The sequence below is a fragment of the Zootoca vivipara genome, chromosome 1, assembly GCF_965207765.1.
Source record: "Zootoca vivipara chromosome 1, rZooViv2.hap1.1, whole genome shotgun sequence".
NCBI lineage: Eukaryota > Metazoa > Chordata > Lepidosauria > Squamata > Lacertidae > Zootoca > Zootoca vivipara.
The window spans coordinates 53,819,630-53,835,861 of NC_142582.1; the positions used below are offsets into that span (position 1 = coordinate 53,819,630).

The window sequence follows — 16,232 nt, forward strand, 5'->3', positions numbered from 1 at the left end:
ATCGTGTTTCACCAAGAGGCTCAGCAGTTTTCAAAAGGTCCATGAGGAGAACAGTTTGGGAGCCACTGGGGTAGGAAACCTGAGTTGTGAGTGAATCGAGCGCCTATGGAATGTACAGATTAGTGCCTCCTCCCCTTTTTGCATCTGGAGTCCACACTCTATAAGTAGATAAGGCTATATTGCAAACTCCCCTGTGATCTTCGGATGAAGGACAATATAGAAATTTAATAATAATAATAATAATTTTGCCTCTGCTGATGAAGGCACTATACCTCTGCTGCTAGGATTCGGAAATGGAGAGTGGGCTGTTGTACTCAGGGCCTGCTTGTTGATATCCTGTGGTTGGCCACTGAGAACAGGAGGCTCAGTTGGATGAACCTTTGGCCTGATCCAGCAGGGCTCTTCTTAGAGGGTCATTACGTGGAAGAAGCTCTTTTGAGTTCTCCCCTCCAAATCTGTTGTCTCTGCTTGACGTGGTCTGCAGAGACAGATGCCCAACACCCATCTCAGTTAGTCGAGACAAATGATGAGTCAAACTAGATCTTGCCTCACATTGAGAAGGATCACTGTTTTTCATAGCAAGCCAAGTTTCAGTGTTGTGAAAGGATATTCAAGAAGGATACTGACGAGCTGGAACGTGTCCAGAAGAGGGCAACCAAAATGGTCAAAGGCCTGGAAACGATGCCTAATGAGGAACGGCTTAGGGAGCTGGGTATGTTTAGCCTGGAGAAGATAAGGTTAAGGGGTGATATGATAGCCATGTTCAAATATATGAAAGGATGTCATATAGAGCAGTGTTTCTCAACCAGTGTGCCTCCAGATGTTTTGGGACTACAACTCCCATCATCCCTAGCTAGCAAGAGCAGTGGTCAGGAATGATGGGAGTTGTAGTCCCAAAACATCTGGAGGCACACTGGTTGAGAAACACTGATATAGAGGAGGGAGAAAGATTGTTTTCTGCTGCTCCAGAGAAGCGGACACAGAGCAATGGATTCAAACTTCAAGAAAGAAGATTCCACCTAAACGTTAGGAAGAACTTCCTGACAGTAAGAGCTGTTCAGCAGTGGAATTTGCTACCAAGGAGTGTGGTGGAGTCTTCTTCTTTGGAGGTCTTTAAGCAGAGGCTTGACAGGCATATGTCAAGAATGCTTTGATGGTGTTTCCTGCTTGGCAGGGGGTTGGACTGGATGGCCCTTGTGGTCTCTTCCAACTCTATGATTCTATGATTCAGTAAGCAAAAAAGGCTTCCTAAAGCAAGGCTGGGCCCCAGTCCATATGCAGCCCTCGGCTCTATTTTGTAGCTCAGTGAGAAGATCTGCTTTGCTTGCAGAAGGTCTTAGGTTCGATCCCCAGCATCTCCAACTAGGGGCTAGGAGAGACCTCAGCCTGAAATCCTAGAGAGCCAGTCAGTGGAGACAGTTCTGAGCTAGATGAGCCAATGGTCTGACTCTGTATAAGGCAGCTTCCTATGTTCCTACAAGTCACCTGCCGACAACCAGGTTTGGCCTTTGGGAAGAGTAATCTGGGAAGGAAGGGAGAGAGAGAGAGAGAAGGGGCAGCCCTGCCCCATTTTTGGATCTGTGCCTCCCACCCCAGTGCTGACTTTGTCCCTGCCCACAGTCTGCATGTGGCCCTAAACAAATTACAAGGGAATGTGGACCTGAACAGGAGAGAAAAGGTTGACATGAAGTCTAACCTCGGAGGTTACAAACATTTTGTTGTTGTTTTTTTCAGTTGAAAAGAATCTGCAAAAATGTTGCAGTTGAGGCATCTGTATGGAGATTCCAGCAGCATGAGCCACTTCCAAGTCAGAGGGCCTGACTTGAGAATCTAGAAGGACACGATGGGGCCAAGCTGTGGCGTTGCTTAATATATGCAGCCTGACATGCCAGCATGATAGAAAAATCCCTAATGAAGATCTAAGACTGCCTACAGCTGGCATTCCCCACCTCGGCCTCTCTCAGCTCCCGCGTCCCCCAACTTTTAGCAAATACCACAGACCCCTTTAACCATGAAAGGGGGGGGGAGAGGCCAGCAAACCCCTTTTGAATACTAATGAGGAAGTGAAACATTCTTCTTCTCTCCCCCCCCACATCTAGGGACCCTTCCTCTCAAAAGCCCCATTGAAAGCTTTTCACGCCACTGCCTGATCTGGAAGACACCCTCCCCTGACCAAAACACTCTTTCTTGGTCATCTAATTAGCGTGTTTCTCCCCTTTTGTCTGACTGCCATCGGCCTTCTGTCGCCCGGTGGCTCTCCCCCCCCTCCCCCAAATCGCCCGTGACCCTTCCAGAAGACTTTCCCAAGGAAGAGAGCAAGGGAGGAAGGGGCCAAGGCGATGTTTGCTGGAACAAAAGGCCCTGTGAATAACTTGGAGACACGACCAACGTTTCTAAAGAGCTGGAGAAAGGCGCAGTGAGAGGAGTGTTAGGGAATGGGAGAGGGGCGGGCAAATGCCTCTGTCTTTCGATTAGAGGATTCTCTGTCTCCAGTTAGGTCTTGGTCTGTCTCTACGGCAACTATTGTGCAGCTCGAAAGGTCCTTCACTCTGTTTGTCATTCAGGCCTTGTTGCCTTCTCATGCATACTTCATCCGTCCCTGTCCCAGATGCCTCCACTTCCGTGTGTGTGTGTGTGTGTGTGTGTGTGTGTGTGTGTGTGTGTGTGTGTCAGGAGCAATTTGAGGATTGTTCATTTCTAAAGGGCATACAGTTTAGAATGGCCATCGAATGGCTATTTCTGATATGTGAAGCCACTGTTAGAATTTGGCCAGACAGCTCTCTGCGCCGTACAGACATAGGCAGGATTCCTCAGGCGAGGTTGGCTTCTCTTGGCCTTGCATGGCTGACAGGACCCAGTATAGATTGTACAATGGAACCTCGGTTGTTGAACATAGTCCATTCCGGGAGACCCTTCGACTTCCGAAACGTTCGACAACCGTGGCTCAATGGGCGGTCAGAGAATTCAATTGAAAAGATAAGAGAAACGCGCCTCAGAAGCCGTTCAACTTCCAAGGCACGTTCAAAAACGGAAGCATTCACTTCCAGGTTTTTGGCATTCGGCTTCCAAAATGTTTGGCAGCCAAGACATTTGAAAACTGAGGTTCCACTGTACTGTCCACCTCCTGGCTTCATGACGTAGGTCGAAGGGTACCAAAATATTTGGAACATAGGGGCGTGGGGTGGAGTTGCTGCTTTTGTAGGACACATCCTGCCCCTCAGTGGCTAACCAGGAATGCATGAAGCAGTCATGTGGACCAGCTCTAAGAAAGTTGTGGGACTGCACTTTTTATTTACTCCACAACGCTTTCACTTACACTATGTTCTTGGTGGTTTTTCCTCCATTCAGACACAGCACAATGAAGAACTTTACCCTTCTCTTCATGAAGAAGGAGAAAAAAATCATGTTATTTTTTAAAACTTCAAGCTTTCAAACTTTCCTCAAAATCACTTGTGCATTTTCAGACCGTCACTATTTACGGGGTGGGAATCAGGCACATACAGGTTATTTCAGTGCTTTAGGTCAGGGTGGGCAAACCCATGGCTCTGCAGTGGCTGCTGGAATCTTGACTCCCACCAGCCTCCAGCCAGCATGGCCGGTGGTTAGGGATAATGGGAGCTGCAACTTCTGGAGGGCCACCGGTTCCCCACCGCTGTGGATAATAAGCCTATTTCAGGGTACAAGCATTACACTGAAAGGAAGCGGTCCTGGAAAAAGCAATAACGTTTTCTCTCTGGGGAATCCTTCCCCACTGTTACTATGACCACTCACTGCCCAGTCCTATAGTTGACCCTCTCTGCAATGCAGGAAGGCAGAAGACCGTCATGGTTAGAAGACCGCAGCTAGTGCACACCTGACCCTCTTCCCCAACCCCCTGCATACACACGCCTTTAAGGAGTCATGCTGATACAAAGGCTGTCACAACCACAGACTTGCCCTTTCGTCAAACCAGTCCTCCTGACTCTGGCACACGCCCTTATTTCAGATACATACAGGTGCGCTTGCCTCTCCCAGGCCGCATTTCTTTACTCAGCCAGGGATTGTGTTTGTGCCTCAGGCTACTAGCAGCCAAAGGCAGGGATGCAACCTGCCAGGCTAGTTTAGTGGGAACACGCTGCTTTTCGTCACTTTCAGGGTCTTAACAGAAACCAGTCTGGGGATCAGAGAAATGGCAGGGAACCTGCCACCCAGTGTAACATAGAGCACGATTCCCCACCCCAGTTTCGTTCCTCAAAGGGATTCTAAAGCGTCCTTTGAATTCTGGGCCTCATCTCCTTCCATGTTTGCTTGGTTCTTAAGGAAAGTAAAACCTCTCGTGGCACTTTAAAGACTAATAAACTTGTTACAGCTTAAGCTTTCATGGACTACTGTCCACTTCATCAGATGCATGAAGCGTTAGCCTGAATTTCTTCAGTCTGCAGTCTGTGAAAGTTTATGCCATGATCAACCTGTTAGTCTTTTAAGGTACCACAAGATTCTGCTGTTGTTTTTCCTCAAGAGACTAGTGCATCTGCCTCTCTGAGAATTGGTTCTTGAGTATTCTGCTTTTCGTAATGATGCCGAATGTGTCCACAGCCACTTGTAAGCTGCGCCTCCTTTCTTTGCAGGGTCCCTACAGTTCCTGTGAAAAACCTCAATGGCTCAAGCCCAGTCAACCCAGCACTGGCAGGTAAGGGGGGTAGGATCACTGTAGGAACAGAGCAATCATCAGGGACTCATGGCTATTGCTTGGCCTAAATAAGGGATATCTGAGGAGCTGTAGTAAGTTTGATGAGGGTTTGGCATTTGTGCAGTATGTTTATTCAGTGAATGCAGAGGATATGCACAGTTGACATATGGGTTAAAGACACAGGAGTCACGCCTAAAGAAATATTAAAAGGGAGGCAATGGTGATGTTCTTTGGCGGGGTAGAAAACCTGTGGCCCTCCAGATGCTTTTGAAATACAACTTTAATCATCGTTGACCATTGGCCATGCTAGCTGAAGCTGATGGGAGTTGGGGGTCTCAACAATATTGGAGGTCCACAATGGAATAAACGCTGCCATGGGCAGGAAGTGTAGCTTTAAAGAAGTGAAGCTTTAATTTTCATGATGGACTGCAGGGTAGTTCAAGCTACCTTGTTGTCACTGTTGTTAGTAATTGCAGAATAATTGCCACACAAGCTTTTAAGCTTTGAATTTTAATTTGCAAATAAAAAATAACAATTGCTTAGCTCTACAAGGATTATCAGCCTTTGCCTCTGACTTGCCTGTTACATTATGATAGTGTAAGAGCTGGGAATGGCCGAAAGGCACCATCTTGCCATCCCACCCTCACAGGGTACCATAAGCAGAACACTTGTGGTCTCCTCTAGATAAGGGCTTGCAGAGAAAATGAATCTGCAGAGCACCATGTCCTTCCAACGTAATGCGGAGGGTGTTCCCTTTGTTAATGAATGGTTTTGGCCTAAGGAGGCAAATGGATGGAGAAATAGGGAGCATTGGGGGAGCAGACAGGGATATGTTTTGGTTTTGGGGGAGCAAAGATGAATCAACCTCTCAAATACCCCTCTGTCCCACCCAGGCATCACAGGGATCCTCATGAGTGCTGCTGGTCTGCCAGTCTGCCTCACTCGACCCCCAAAGCTGGTTTTGCATCCCCCTCCAGTCAGCAAGAGTGAAATCAAATCCATCCCTGGGATATCCAATACTTGCCGCAAGACCACCAAAAAGCAGACCAAGAAAGGTAAGAATAGATAGCCCCTCTGCCTTTTCTCCTCATAGGATTCTAAAACTAGAGTGCCAGGGGGCCACAGCAGGACCTTAACGGTGCCCAGAAGCCATCAGCCCTTCATTTGTCAATCTACACAGTTCAGACCACAAAGAGCGCTGCAGAAAGTAACTCCAGACGTCATGCCAAACCATGGTTTACAGTAACTACAGTTAAAAGTCAAACCATGGTTAGAGACTCCATCTGCAACGGAAAATAAAGTCTTAGTTTTGCTGTGTAAAGCTCACACCACGTTCCTCGTTCAGCTTACTCGCCTCCTAACAGAGCCCCTGGATGCAGACCTAAGCTGTTCAAGACTGATGGCCACCCCCCTGTGCTGCTACATTATCACTGATTGACTCCTCCTGACGGGTTTAGAACAGGAGGGTGAGCTAGCTGAGGACTTGCCCGCTCAGGCAATCTTGCGATAGCGCTCATCTTTACCGATCAGACAGTATGTTCCTGTCTTTACACTCCTCAGTCTGTGGACCCTCCCCCTTTTTGCGATTTCTTTCATGGCCCTTTATCGCTGCCACCCATACCTTGCTCCAATGCAAAGATAATCACCATGGTGCTCTCCAGATGTTGTAATACTGCAACTACCACCATCCCTGACTATTGCATGTGCTCCAGCAACATCTGGAGGGCACCACATTGGTTCTAAACCATCATTCTGCTTCCCTGCTTCTCTTTCCCATACCAGTGTGCGGCTGCTGCATCTGTTGATGGCCAGACAATGGCAGCCATCCAACCAGTGTTCTTCCAAAACATTATCCTGGACGGCTCCCAACTGCAGCATTACCTAACACATGTCCCCTGCTGTTGACTTGCACGCATCCTCCACCCCCTCATAATTTCCCGGCCCAGCTGTAGCAAACATACTGTACTACACTCCTTGTCTTTCTCCAGAGTACTTAACATCCGCTTGACAGGTAGTAATAATCCATGAAGGGACTCCATAAGCCTAACCAGTTTCACTGGTGCCTGTTGCACATCTGTAAAGGAGGAAGGAGCAAAGAGCTGACAACAAAGGGGGCCTTGGCATCACATCCAGCACGCCTCATACAATGCTGACAAGGGCAGATAGGCTCGCAGATAGGCTCAAAGATCCAGGGCGGAGCACTGAAATCAGTTATCAGTTCTAAGGATCAACCCTGGAGCATTTTAATTAAGAATATATTAAGATGCCCCAGAGCACGTAGACTGCATTTCCCTCATCAGGTTCCTACAGAATCCCACACATCAGGGATCAGCCTGAAGGGTTTCCAGATAAGGGGGTGGTGTTCTTGGACACTCTCTGAGTTCCAGCGTCTCTTTCTCTAGAAACAGAAAGGCTCTTGCCCAAAGCATGACACTCTCTTGCTGTCTTTTCCCAGATGGCCAGCTCAAGGCCGCAGAGCTATACACCCTTCCCCTCAAGTAAGATCAGTTGGTTGCAGTTGGGCTTGTTTCTGCGTAGGATCCGGCTGCGATTGATCAGGCCCACAGGCAGCTGTTTGGTATTTTGCAATTAAAATCCTGTGAATGCAAAGCTAGTGCACTCCACCGCTTTTCCCACCTTACATTTTATAAAGTCGTATGAAGACATCGAGGTCTCTTGAAAAACTTGAGTTTACATTCTTAGATGCACAAAATGGAAAGAAAAAGCTTCACTCTGAACTCAGTGGAAAGTAGGGGGGAAAGCATGGCAGATGTTTCATGTTTTTTTTTTAACTCTGAAACAAAGAACTCTGGAAAAAAGTATCAACAGTGGATTGAACAAATGGTGCATGCAACAGAATGTTGCAGCGTGGGGTGCCCTTGTGGGGAGCTTGCAGACTGTCACTATTCTGCCGGAGGGATTGCAGCCCTCAGCAGAGAAAAGGTTCCCTATTTCTGGTCTTGAGCACGGTTGCTGCTATGTCAATCTGCAAAGATCCTTTCAGTGTCCAATCACGTCTCGGCTTGCTTACCTCTGAATACATGAGATACTCTGGTGGAAGCAAGGGAGGCTGAAGGTGCCTCTGCTGCCACAAACAAGAACCAGGTCTGCAGTGGACCTGGAGATAAGTTAGGAAAAGTTGCTTAGCCCAACACTGGACTGCAGCCGCAAACTGGGCAGAGTCTTTTTCACTAATACTAAAGCACCCCTGGGAGGGACAGACCACAGGCACATGACCTTTGCACACATGTGAGTTTGCAAGGGGGCGGTAACAGTGGAGATGTGAGTAGATTAGAATTAAGCTTTCAAATTGGAGTCTTACCATTCTTGCTCATGTTTCTTAATTTTTTAAAAAAATGTACTGATGTTACTGGTCCTATTTTAATCTTGCATGGTAGAAAGATCCATCATTAACACAAACTGGGCAAGGGGCAGATCAGAGACAAAGAGTATTGACTGTAGTACATTGATCAGGACATCGTACCAAACTCTCCACTTCAACCCATGGCTTCTGATTCTGGTTTGCCAGCTAATTGCAGACTCTGGTCAGTCAGTTTGGATATCACACATACACCATGATTGATGTACACAAACCTCAGTATAGTGGCATCTGGGTTGAACCAGTATATGCAAAGTAAATAGCTCCAGGTGTCGGGGGAAGGGGGCAATATAGCCAAGTTGCACAAAGCAAGGGATGGCAACTTTGATTTCTCTTGTGCAGTCCTTGCCCTCCAAATTTCTCATTCCCCCTTTGTTTCCCTGCCTTTCACCTTGCTGTTTGCCTTCAGGAACAATGCCGTCAACTTGCTGATCTTCTCTTGTTTCCTCCTCCTTGTCCAGGTAAAACCCCAGAGGAGGTGCTGAAGAAATACTTGCAGAAGGTGCGCCATCCCCCAGAAGAGGCAAGTCTGGTTTTTTTACGTACAGCATGTCTGTAGTGTAGTAACAGCAGCTAACGTGTTGGACCTGGGCATAGGTTTTCTTGGTGCAGGCTCCTCACCCCCACCCCAATGCAGAGTCTCGGTTGCCTTAACCTTACTGCAATGAACCATTTCTCTATTACTGAGCATGTGCTGAGCATTGTTGAGAGCAGGTCAGAGATGCAGGCTTCTCCTGAAAGCATCATAATCTCTATTGCACCAATCACCTGGCTAGGGAAAGGGGACATGGACTGTCAAATAGTGACTGAATGGGCATGGGCTACAGGAAGCTGCTGCTGCTGCTGGGCCTTCTAGCTCCACCCTGTCTGCACTCATTGACTGGCAGTGGCCTTCCAAGGTTTCAAGCAGGATCCTATCCCAGCCCTGCCTGGAGATAGCAAAGATTGACCCTGCATGTGATGCATGTGCTGATCCTGCTGTAGATGTTTATTCCCCCTCATGTTCCTGATGTAGGTCTTCACTCAGAATCTTTCTTCCCTGGCAGGGGGAGAGGCTCCATTCTTGGGGTCCACCTCAGGTGCCAAAAGGTCTTGGGCTGGCCCAGGCCAGAAGTCAGGGATGATGGGAGTTGTAGTCCCAATGACTTTGGGAGGTCACAGATTTCCCCATTTGTGGCATGGAGTAATGGCAGTGGCGGGAGGTGGCAGGTGAACTTCACGCCGTTATCTGATTGCTGCCGAGAATGACATTACTGTGACAAGCGTGCCAGCCATTAGCAGGCTGGGCTTCCTTCAGGCGGATGTTTCTATGTGCACATATGTTTTGCTCTTGTTTTTAACACCATTTCTTGCCCCTTTTCAGGACTGTACCATCTGCATGGAACGTCTCTCCGCCCCTTCAGGGTACAAGGGCCCTCAGCCAGCCATCAAGCCAGACTTGGTGGGAAAGCTCTCCAAGTGCGGCCACATGTATCACCTCCACTGCCTCGTGGCCATGTACAACAATGGGAACAAGGTGCGTTCCTGGGGTGGGGAAGGCGGAGGCCTGCAGTCTCTCGAGTGGGTACTGATGCACCCATGAATTCTGCCCAGGACTGAACAGCTCTTTTGGTACTTGATAGCACTGACAGGCAATGATATTGCTGATATAGGAAAGTCACTGTGAGATGGCTTATATATTTATTATTTGGTTAGTTAATTTATAGACCACTGGGGCGGGGGAAATTTCTCAGCTTGAGGGCCACATTCCCTTCTGGGCAACCTTCCAGGGGCTGCATGAGTCGGGCCAAACGGGTGGGTGGGGCTGCTCACCTATCAATCATCTGGTGTCACAATGATACCAGTAGATGGAACACTTTGAAGTTCAGAAGTTAGGACTTCAAAGCACCATGTGCATCCAATCCAGCAGGCTTCAGCTAATGCTTTAGCTAATGCTTTCCCTTGCCTGTGCATAAGCAGGAGAGCCCTTTGCTGCTCCTGACTATGCATCAGCAGTTGCATCCCTACCTGCCCAACACCTGGCATCACATAGGCCATCAGGTTTGGGGCAGGTGGGCATGGTTTGGGGAGAACTGTCTCTCGGGGCATATTTGAACCCCTGGCAAACCAGGCTTGGCCTGCGGGCTGAGGTTCCCCACCCCTATCATATAACAGACCTTTTTGCTCCGTTCTCTAATGAATCCGAACCAAGACTGCATGTTCTGCACTTCTGTGATGGCATGACACACGCATCCTGAAAAAATAAAAGTGACCTTTTATTAAAACAAAAATTACGTTTCTGAGCCATTTGGCTATGTAGAAAAAAAAACATACAGAGGAACAGGGTATAGCTAGGAACTCGCTTAGAAGCCAAACAGCGATGGGGCCTCAGTAATCCGCTAAGCTCTTTGTTTTTCCTGCTTGGCTAGCAAAAAGCACTTTATGTTGTGCAAATTAAGGACAAGCGTGTCCCACTTATTAATTGCAAACATTGACTTTCCAAGGAATGTTGCTTCCCCCCCCCTTTAAAAAGAGTGCATGCAAAGTACACTTAGTCCCAGTTGAAGCCCATGGTTTTGAGAGATTTAATTCTGGAATTCCATACTGCATTTTTAAAAGGCTGCAATAGCTCTAGTAACGTAACAGCTCTAACATGAAAACAAATTCTTCTGTGGGCAGACTTAAAACTCTTTCCTTTTGAGCTGAGCCCAAAACATTCCTGAACCCATCATCTTTCTGGAGATAACACTGCTTCGCTCCCACATTTCTTGGCTGCTTCTGCCGCAATCTGGCTTTTTTTCACTGGGGCTTAAAAATGTTTCACACTTGTACATTTTTAAAAGATGACCTAAGATGTCTCAGCCAAATACCTAAAAGCACAAAAACGAGATGTGAAGGCCTTCCATTCAGTGGTGGCATGTGTTTTGCACACAGATCTTTGCAGGTTCACTTGGGTAACAGTTGATGGGAAAAACCTTTCGGACCAAGACTTTGGAGATCTATTGCCAGTTGGAATAGCGACAGGCTAAACTGGGTGGGGAGCCTAGGGGCCAAATGTATATAGCGAAGACAAGACTCACAGGGCTTAGATGTAAGACTAGGACTTGGAACCTAACCATGCTTTGTGTGCTTGTGTTTCTCCAAAGTGCTTCCTACTTTTCTGGAAGATGAGATAATAGCCGTCCATTTTTCCACCACCACGGCTCGCTCTTTGTGGCTGTGTGATTATAATGTCAGTCTTTTTATTCTGTGCTGTTCTAAAATTATTGTCCAGCATTACAGCTTGCCTACTGTGCTTTTAGGATGGGAGTTTGCAGTGTCCAACCTGCAAGACCATCTATGGAGTGAAGACTGGCACCCAACCTCCTGGGAAGATGGAATATCACCTTATTCCCCATTCCTTGCCTGGGCACCTTGACTGTAAAACCATCCGAATTATCTACAACATTCCACCAGGGGTCCAGGTGAGATTCTGGCTTCATGGGCAGGTTCCTTAGCAGAACACATGGCCTTCAGATAGATCCTACTGTCTTGTCTCCCAACCAGCTTCATGCTTAGAGACTAGTGGGGCCTTTCTTATCCTGTGAACTCCTTGCAAAGGTACTTGAAAAGCCAGAATTATTTTCATGTGCATCTCATTCTTTTTAGGGACCAGAGCATCCCAATCCCGGGAAGAGCTTCACTGCGCGGGGCTTCCCTCGACACTGTTACCTCCCCGAGAGTGAAAGAGGCAGAAAGGTAAGTGGCATCTTCATGCTATAAGAGTTTTAAGCATAACCATCCATTGTGGTTATACCACTTAGCTTTACATTAGCGTGTTGGTTCTGCTCCATGTTAGCTTTATCCAGATGCAGGGAAAACACTCTCGTTGTGCAAATTCACAACGTGTATTTTGTATCTATAATATTAATGGGGCTGTTAGGTTATTCTGTTGTTTTCTTTGGGCCGGATTCAGCCACTAGTAGAAGCCAGCCCCTTCCTCCCTTGCTCTCTTCCTTGGGAAAGTCTTTTGGAAGGGTCACGGGTGATTTGGGGGGGGGGGAGAGAGCCACTGGGCGACAGAAGGCCGATGGCAGTCAGACAATAGGAGGGGAGAGTTTGATACACTAGGGTAATAGGCTCATAATGGCTTCCTAATTCATTTTTCACAAAAGCCTGCTTCATGTTACAGATTTGGCCTGTACGTGCTTACACTTCAAATGTGTGAGGCACTTCATTTCATTAAATGAGTACTGTGGAAACACACCATGAAGAGCTACGACTGTTGCCAGCTCCCCTACATTATGGGGAGCATGCTAGAAGTACCCCAAAGGTTCACCAATGACAGTGTGAGGGCAAGGTCTAGAAGATAAACCATAATTTTTTTTTTCAATGTTCAGTGACGTTCTCCGTCTTCCCTGGTTGAAGCCCAGTTTGTTCATATACGCTAGGATGCCCATCTTCCCTACTCTCACTTTTTAAAAGTGGATTAAATCTCATCAGTGGGGGAAAGGTGACCCTGTTTGCCTGGGGCAGTTCTTCACTTTGCAAGATATTCCCCACAATCTTCAGGGGAAAGTGGTGCCCTACTTTTCTTTCTACATGCTTGAGGCTATAACAAGATTTCCCCTTTTGGAAGAAAAGTGGTCCTCTTGTCTTTCGAAGTTTAAGACATTTTGCAAAAGGCCCTTGCACTGGGCGCAGTCCCTTGCCTCCATTCCCTGTGCACTTGTGGTGTTAACACACCTTTGCTGCAACCATGAGATTGTGGGATTTTGTCTATACTTATTGAACGGAATCCTGCGCCAATAGCATCAAGTGTTTGCAAGTGCATCAGACGCACATTGTGTGTATTTTAGGGAAGTTTTTAACGTTTGACGTTTTATTCTCTTTCTAGTGTTCTGTTGGGAGCCGCCCAGAGTGGCTGGGGAAACCCAGCCAGGTGGGCGGGGTAGAAATAATAAAATTATTATTATTATTATTCCTCTGTGTTGGAGGCCATATGAATACAAGTTGCCAGGTATCATAAGTGGGAAGAGTGCTGCCACACGCAGGTCCCGCCGATGAGCATTTGGTTGGCCACTGAGTTCAGGATGCTGGATTAGATGGGCCTTTGGGCCTGATCCAGCAGGGCTCCTCTTCTGCAAAGTAGTCTGTGTTACGAGGCTCTGAGCTTCCGGCAAACTCCTCCCCATAACCCCTTTTCCCCTCTTCTTCTTCTTCCCTCTGGCAGGTGCTGAAACTGCTTCTGGTAGCCTGGGACCGGCGTCTGATCTTTGCCATTGGCACCTCAAGCACCACGGGCGAGTCGGACACGGTGATCTGGAACGAGATCCACCACAAGACAGAGTTTGGCTCCAATCTCACGGGCCACGGCTACCCTGATCCCAACTACCTGGACAATGTGCTGGCTGAACTGGCTGCTCAGGGCATCACGGAGGAGAGTACGCTCCAGGAGAAGGATTGAGGGGGTGGGAGGGAGTGGAGGGGGGGAGACAGGCTTTGCCATGCCTGGGGCGGAACTATGAAAAAGAGCCGGCGTTCTGTGGATCAAGTTCCCTCTCCCTCGTCCACTGTGCCTCCTGCTGCCACAGCCACCATCTGCCTCTTAAAAGGCCTGGGTCTGCCTGCCCAGCAGTCCGCTTAGGGGCTCGCTCAGGTTGGAAGCCGCCAGTCCTATAGCATTTGGCTGCTGGGAGCAAATGAGCCTGGGAAAGTTCTCCCTACCCAGCTTGTCTTGGGCCTGGGCTGCAGTGTCCTGATGAGGCCTGAGGTTATATTAACCTCAGTACCCAAAGCTGCTTTTATAGTTTGTAGCTCAGATACCTGGCCTGGCATTTTTACGTGGGGGGCAAATAAAGACCCACTTTAAATTCTGTGAAAACAACAGGAGGAAGGTATGCCTTGGGGGCAAGAAGGCACCTCGGGTGGCAGCACTCGGGAGCCAAGATAGGTGGCTGTCCGTCCCAAAGGCACTGAGGATTAAAACTGGCCCTGGCCTCTCTTTCTTGCCCAGCTAGGTGCCTGGTTCCATGTTGTCATGTCACTGCTTTCATGTCGTGGCTCAGTGTGAGTCAGAAATGTGCTGTTTGCTGGTCTGGTGCTCCCTGACACTCTCGTACGTTCTGAGGCTGCCTCTCCGTCCCTATTTTAAGATAGCTAAGAAGCAGGCCCGCTTCCTGCTACAGCCTGCCCCAGTTCCTTGAGGAAGCAGGCCGGGAATTCCTTCTCTTGGATGCATGCCAAACTGGATCAGCTGTAGGCAAGCCCTTGCATCCGACTCAAAACTTGGATGAGCAGAATAGTTGAATCACAGCTGGTATCTGTACTGCGTTAGGTGGATGCAGGAAACCCCTTGCTTCCCTGTAAGTTGGCATATTGGATCTGGCCCACACTTGCCTCTGACTGAGGCTGGAAAAAGTACACGACATACATCTTTAAAGCACATTTGCAGCCCTGTCTTTTGGGCCCTGTAGTTCACCCCTCACAGAGTGAACATTCCCAGCAACCTCTGGCAAACTACAGTGCCCAGAATTCTTTTGAGGGAAAGACTGTGCTTAGAATGTGCCTCGGAGGCATGGTGTACATGCAGCCCAAGTCTTGCTCCTGTGGCTGGATCTGCCCGATCCAGCTGGGCTCCTGGTTGCAGTACAGACTTAGCTAGGGTTTAGGTCAGGCCTCCCTGTCTCAGTTGCATTTACTTCTCTCCAGACCAATACAGAGCCATGTGCCCTGATTTCTCTTTCTGTTTGTGAATTGCATCCCAGGGGGGTTGGTTGTTTTATGTCCGATCTGTTTCTGTTGTGGGTTGGAATGAGAGGCTTTTTACAGAAGTGGCGGAAGGCAAGACACTTTCAGGTTTTGCCTCCTCGCACTCCTGAGGTGGGTTCTTTTGAACTGTTTGTATGGGGGAGTCCCCTGGATACTGATTTGAATTTATTTACCTCATGTTTGGGGGGTTTGTCGTATATATGTATATATTTATATATATATTTGTAATGTATGAGAAAGGCTTTGAGGCTAGGATGTGTAATACAATGGTACTTAAGTTAGACCTGGAGGCTAAGCGCAACTCATGATACAGTTTGCCATGGCACAGAGCAGGGAGCGTCTGTGTGGGGCCCTCCCAGAAGTTTTTTTTCTGAACTACAACTCCCATCATCCCTGACTGTTGGCCATAGCAGCTGGGGTTGATGGGAGCTGGAGTCAAGCAACACCTGCAGGCCACCACATTGGCTCTCCCAGGAAGAGCGACAGCCTTTTTCAAACGGCTGTGCCATTTGGGTCCCTGCCTACCCCTGATATTTGAATAAAATATTTTGATTTTTTTTCCATGTGTGAAGACCTTAATAACCCATGTGAAATCTCTGTGGGGCAGGCTCGGGTGAGAAAATAAAAGAGATGGAAAGTGTGAGAGAGAGCATGTGGGAATAGGAAGGCGCATGTCTGTAGAGATGTCTGACTGCATGCTTGTCTGATTTGGTGGCGGCAGGGTGTGTGTGAATGTGGAGGAGCCCAGAGACATCACAAGGGTTGTTAAGTGTGCTGTGATTTTTTTTAAAAAAGGCTCTTAATAAATAATTGGTGGCTCCTGGGTACATGTCACCTGGAGAATCTCCTCTTACTTTCTCATCAGCGCTCCTCTCAAGAACATGTTAACATTCCATTGAGTAGCATTCAGCTAGGTTTCACTTGGAGTAGACCTATTGACATTAATGGTCCTAACTTAGTCATCGTCAGCAAGTTTACTGTGTGTAAAACTTGGTTGAGTGCCACTCTTAGCTTTTTAATTTTTAACTCAGTTACTACATCATCAAAAAAATAAAAAATAAATTATATGCCACCCATCTGACTGGGTTGCCATCATACATTATGCAGGGATGCCTTTCTGAATAAATCTTGCCAGGCATTTCCTTCTCAGATTTTCCCCTAATAGATTTGATTTGATTGAGTGGTTCAATTGGGGGGTGGGGAGAAACCCGTTTGGGAGTTTACCAACCTTGTTAAACTCTCTAAACGCAATCTCTCTCTACCACACCCTCAAATACACACACACACCATGGCATTCCCTCAAATGTGATTTAGCCTCCAGGATAGGGGAGAGATTTTGAAGGGCAACCTTCCAGCCACGGTCATCTCCCGACTGAAGGGAGCCAGTTTGCCTTTAATTTTACTTTTGTTTGGGCTGAGTTATTTCTTCCTTGAACTCTCCAGCCACTGATAATT

At 47.8% G+C, this 16,232-nt stretch overlaps 1 protein-coding gene across 1 annotated transcript in view; it reads left to right on the forward strand.

The window, feature by feature from the left end:
• The window catches only part of DTX4 (deltex E3 ubiquitin ligase 4), a 37,047-nt gene extending 21,226 nt beyond the window's left edge, over positions 1-15,821 (forward strand). The window contains exons 3-9 of the mRNA XM_035124385.3: positions 4,608-4,669; positions 5,563-5,724; positions 8,510-8,571; positions 9,412-9,564; positions 11,330-11,491; positions 11,676-11,765; positions 13,240-15,821. Coding sequence (XP_034980276.1) covers positions 4,608-4,669; positions 5,563-5,724; positions 8,510-8,571; positions 9,412-9,564; positions 11,330-11,491; positions 11,676-11,765; positions 13,240-13,473 — 925 coding nt within the window. The 3' untranslated portion in view covers positions 13,474-15,821. The remainder of the gene's footprint in view (positions 1-4,607; positions 4,670-5,562; positions 5,725-8,509; positions 8,572-9,411; positions 9,565-11,329; positions 11,492-11,675; positions 11,766-13,239) is intronic.
• The last annotated feature ends 411 nt before the right edge of the window (positions 15,822-16,232 follow it).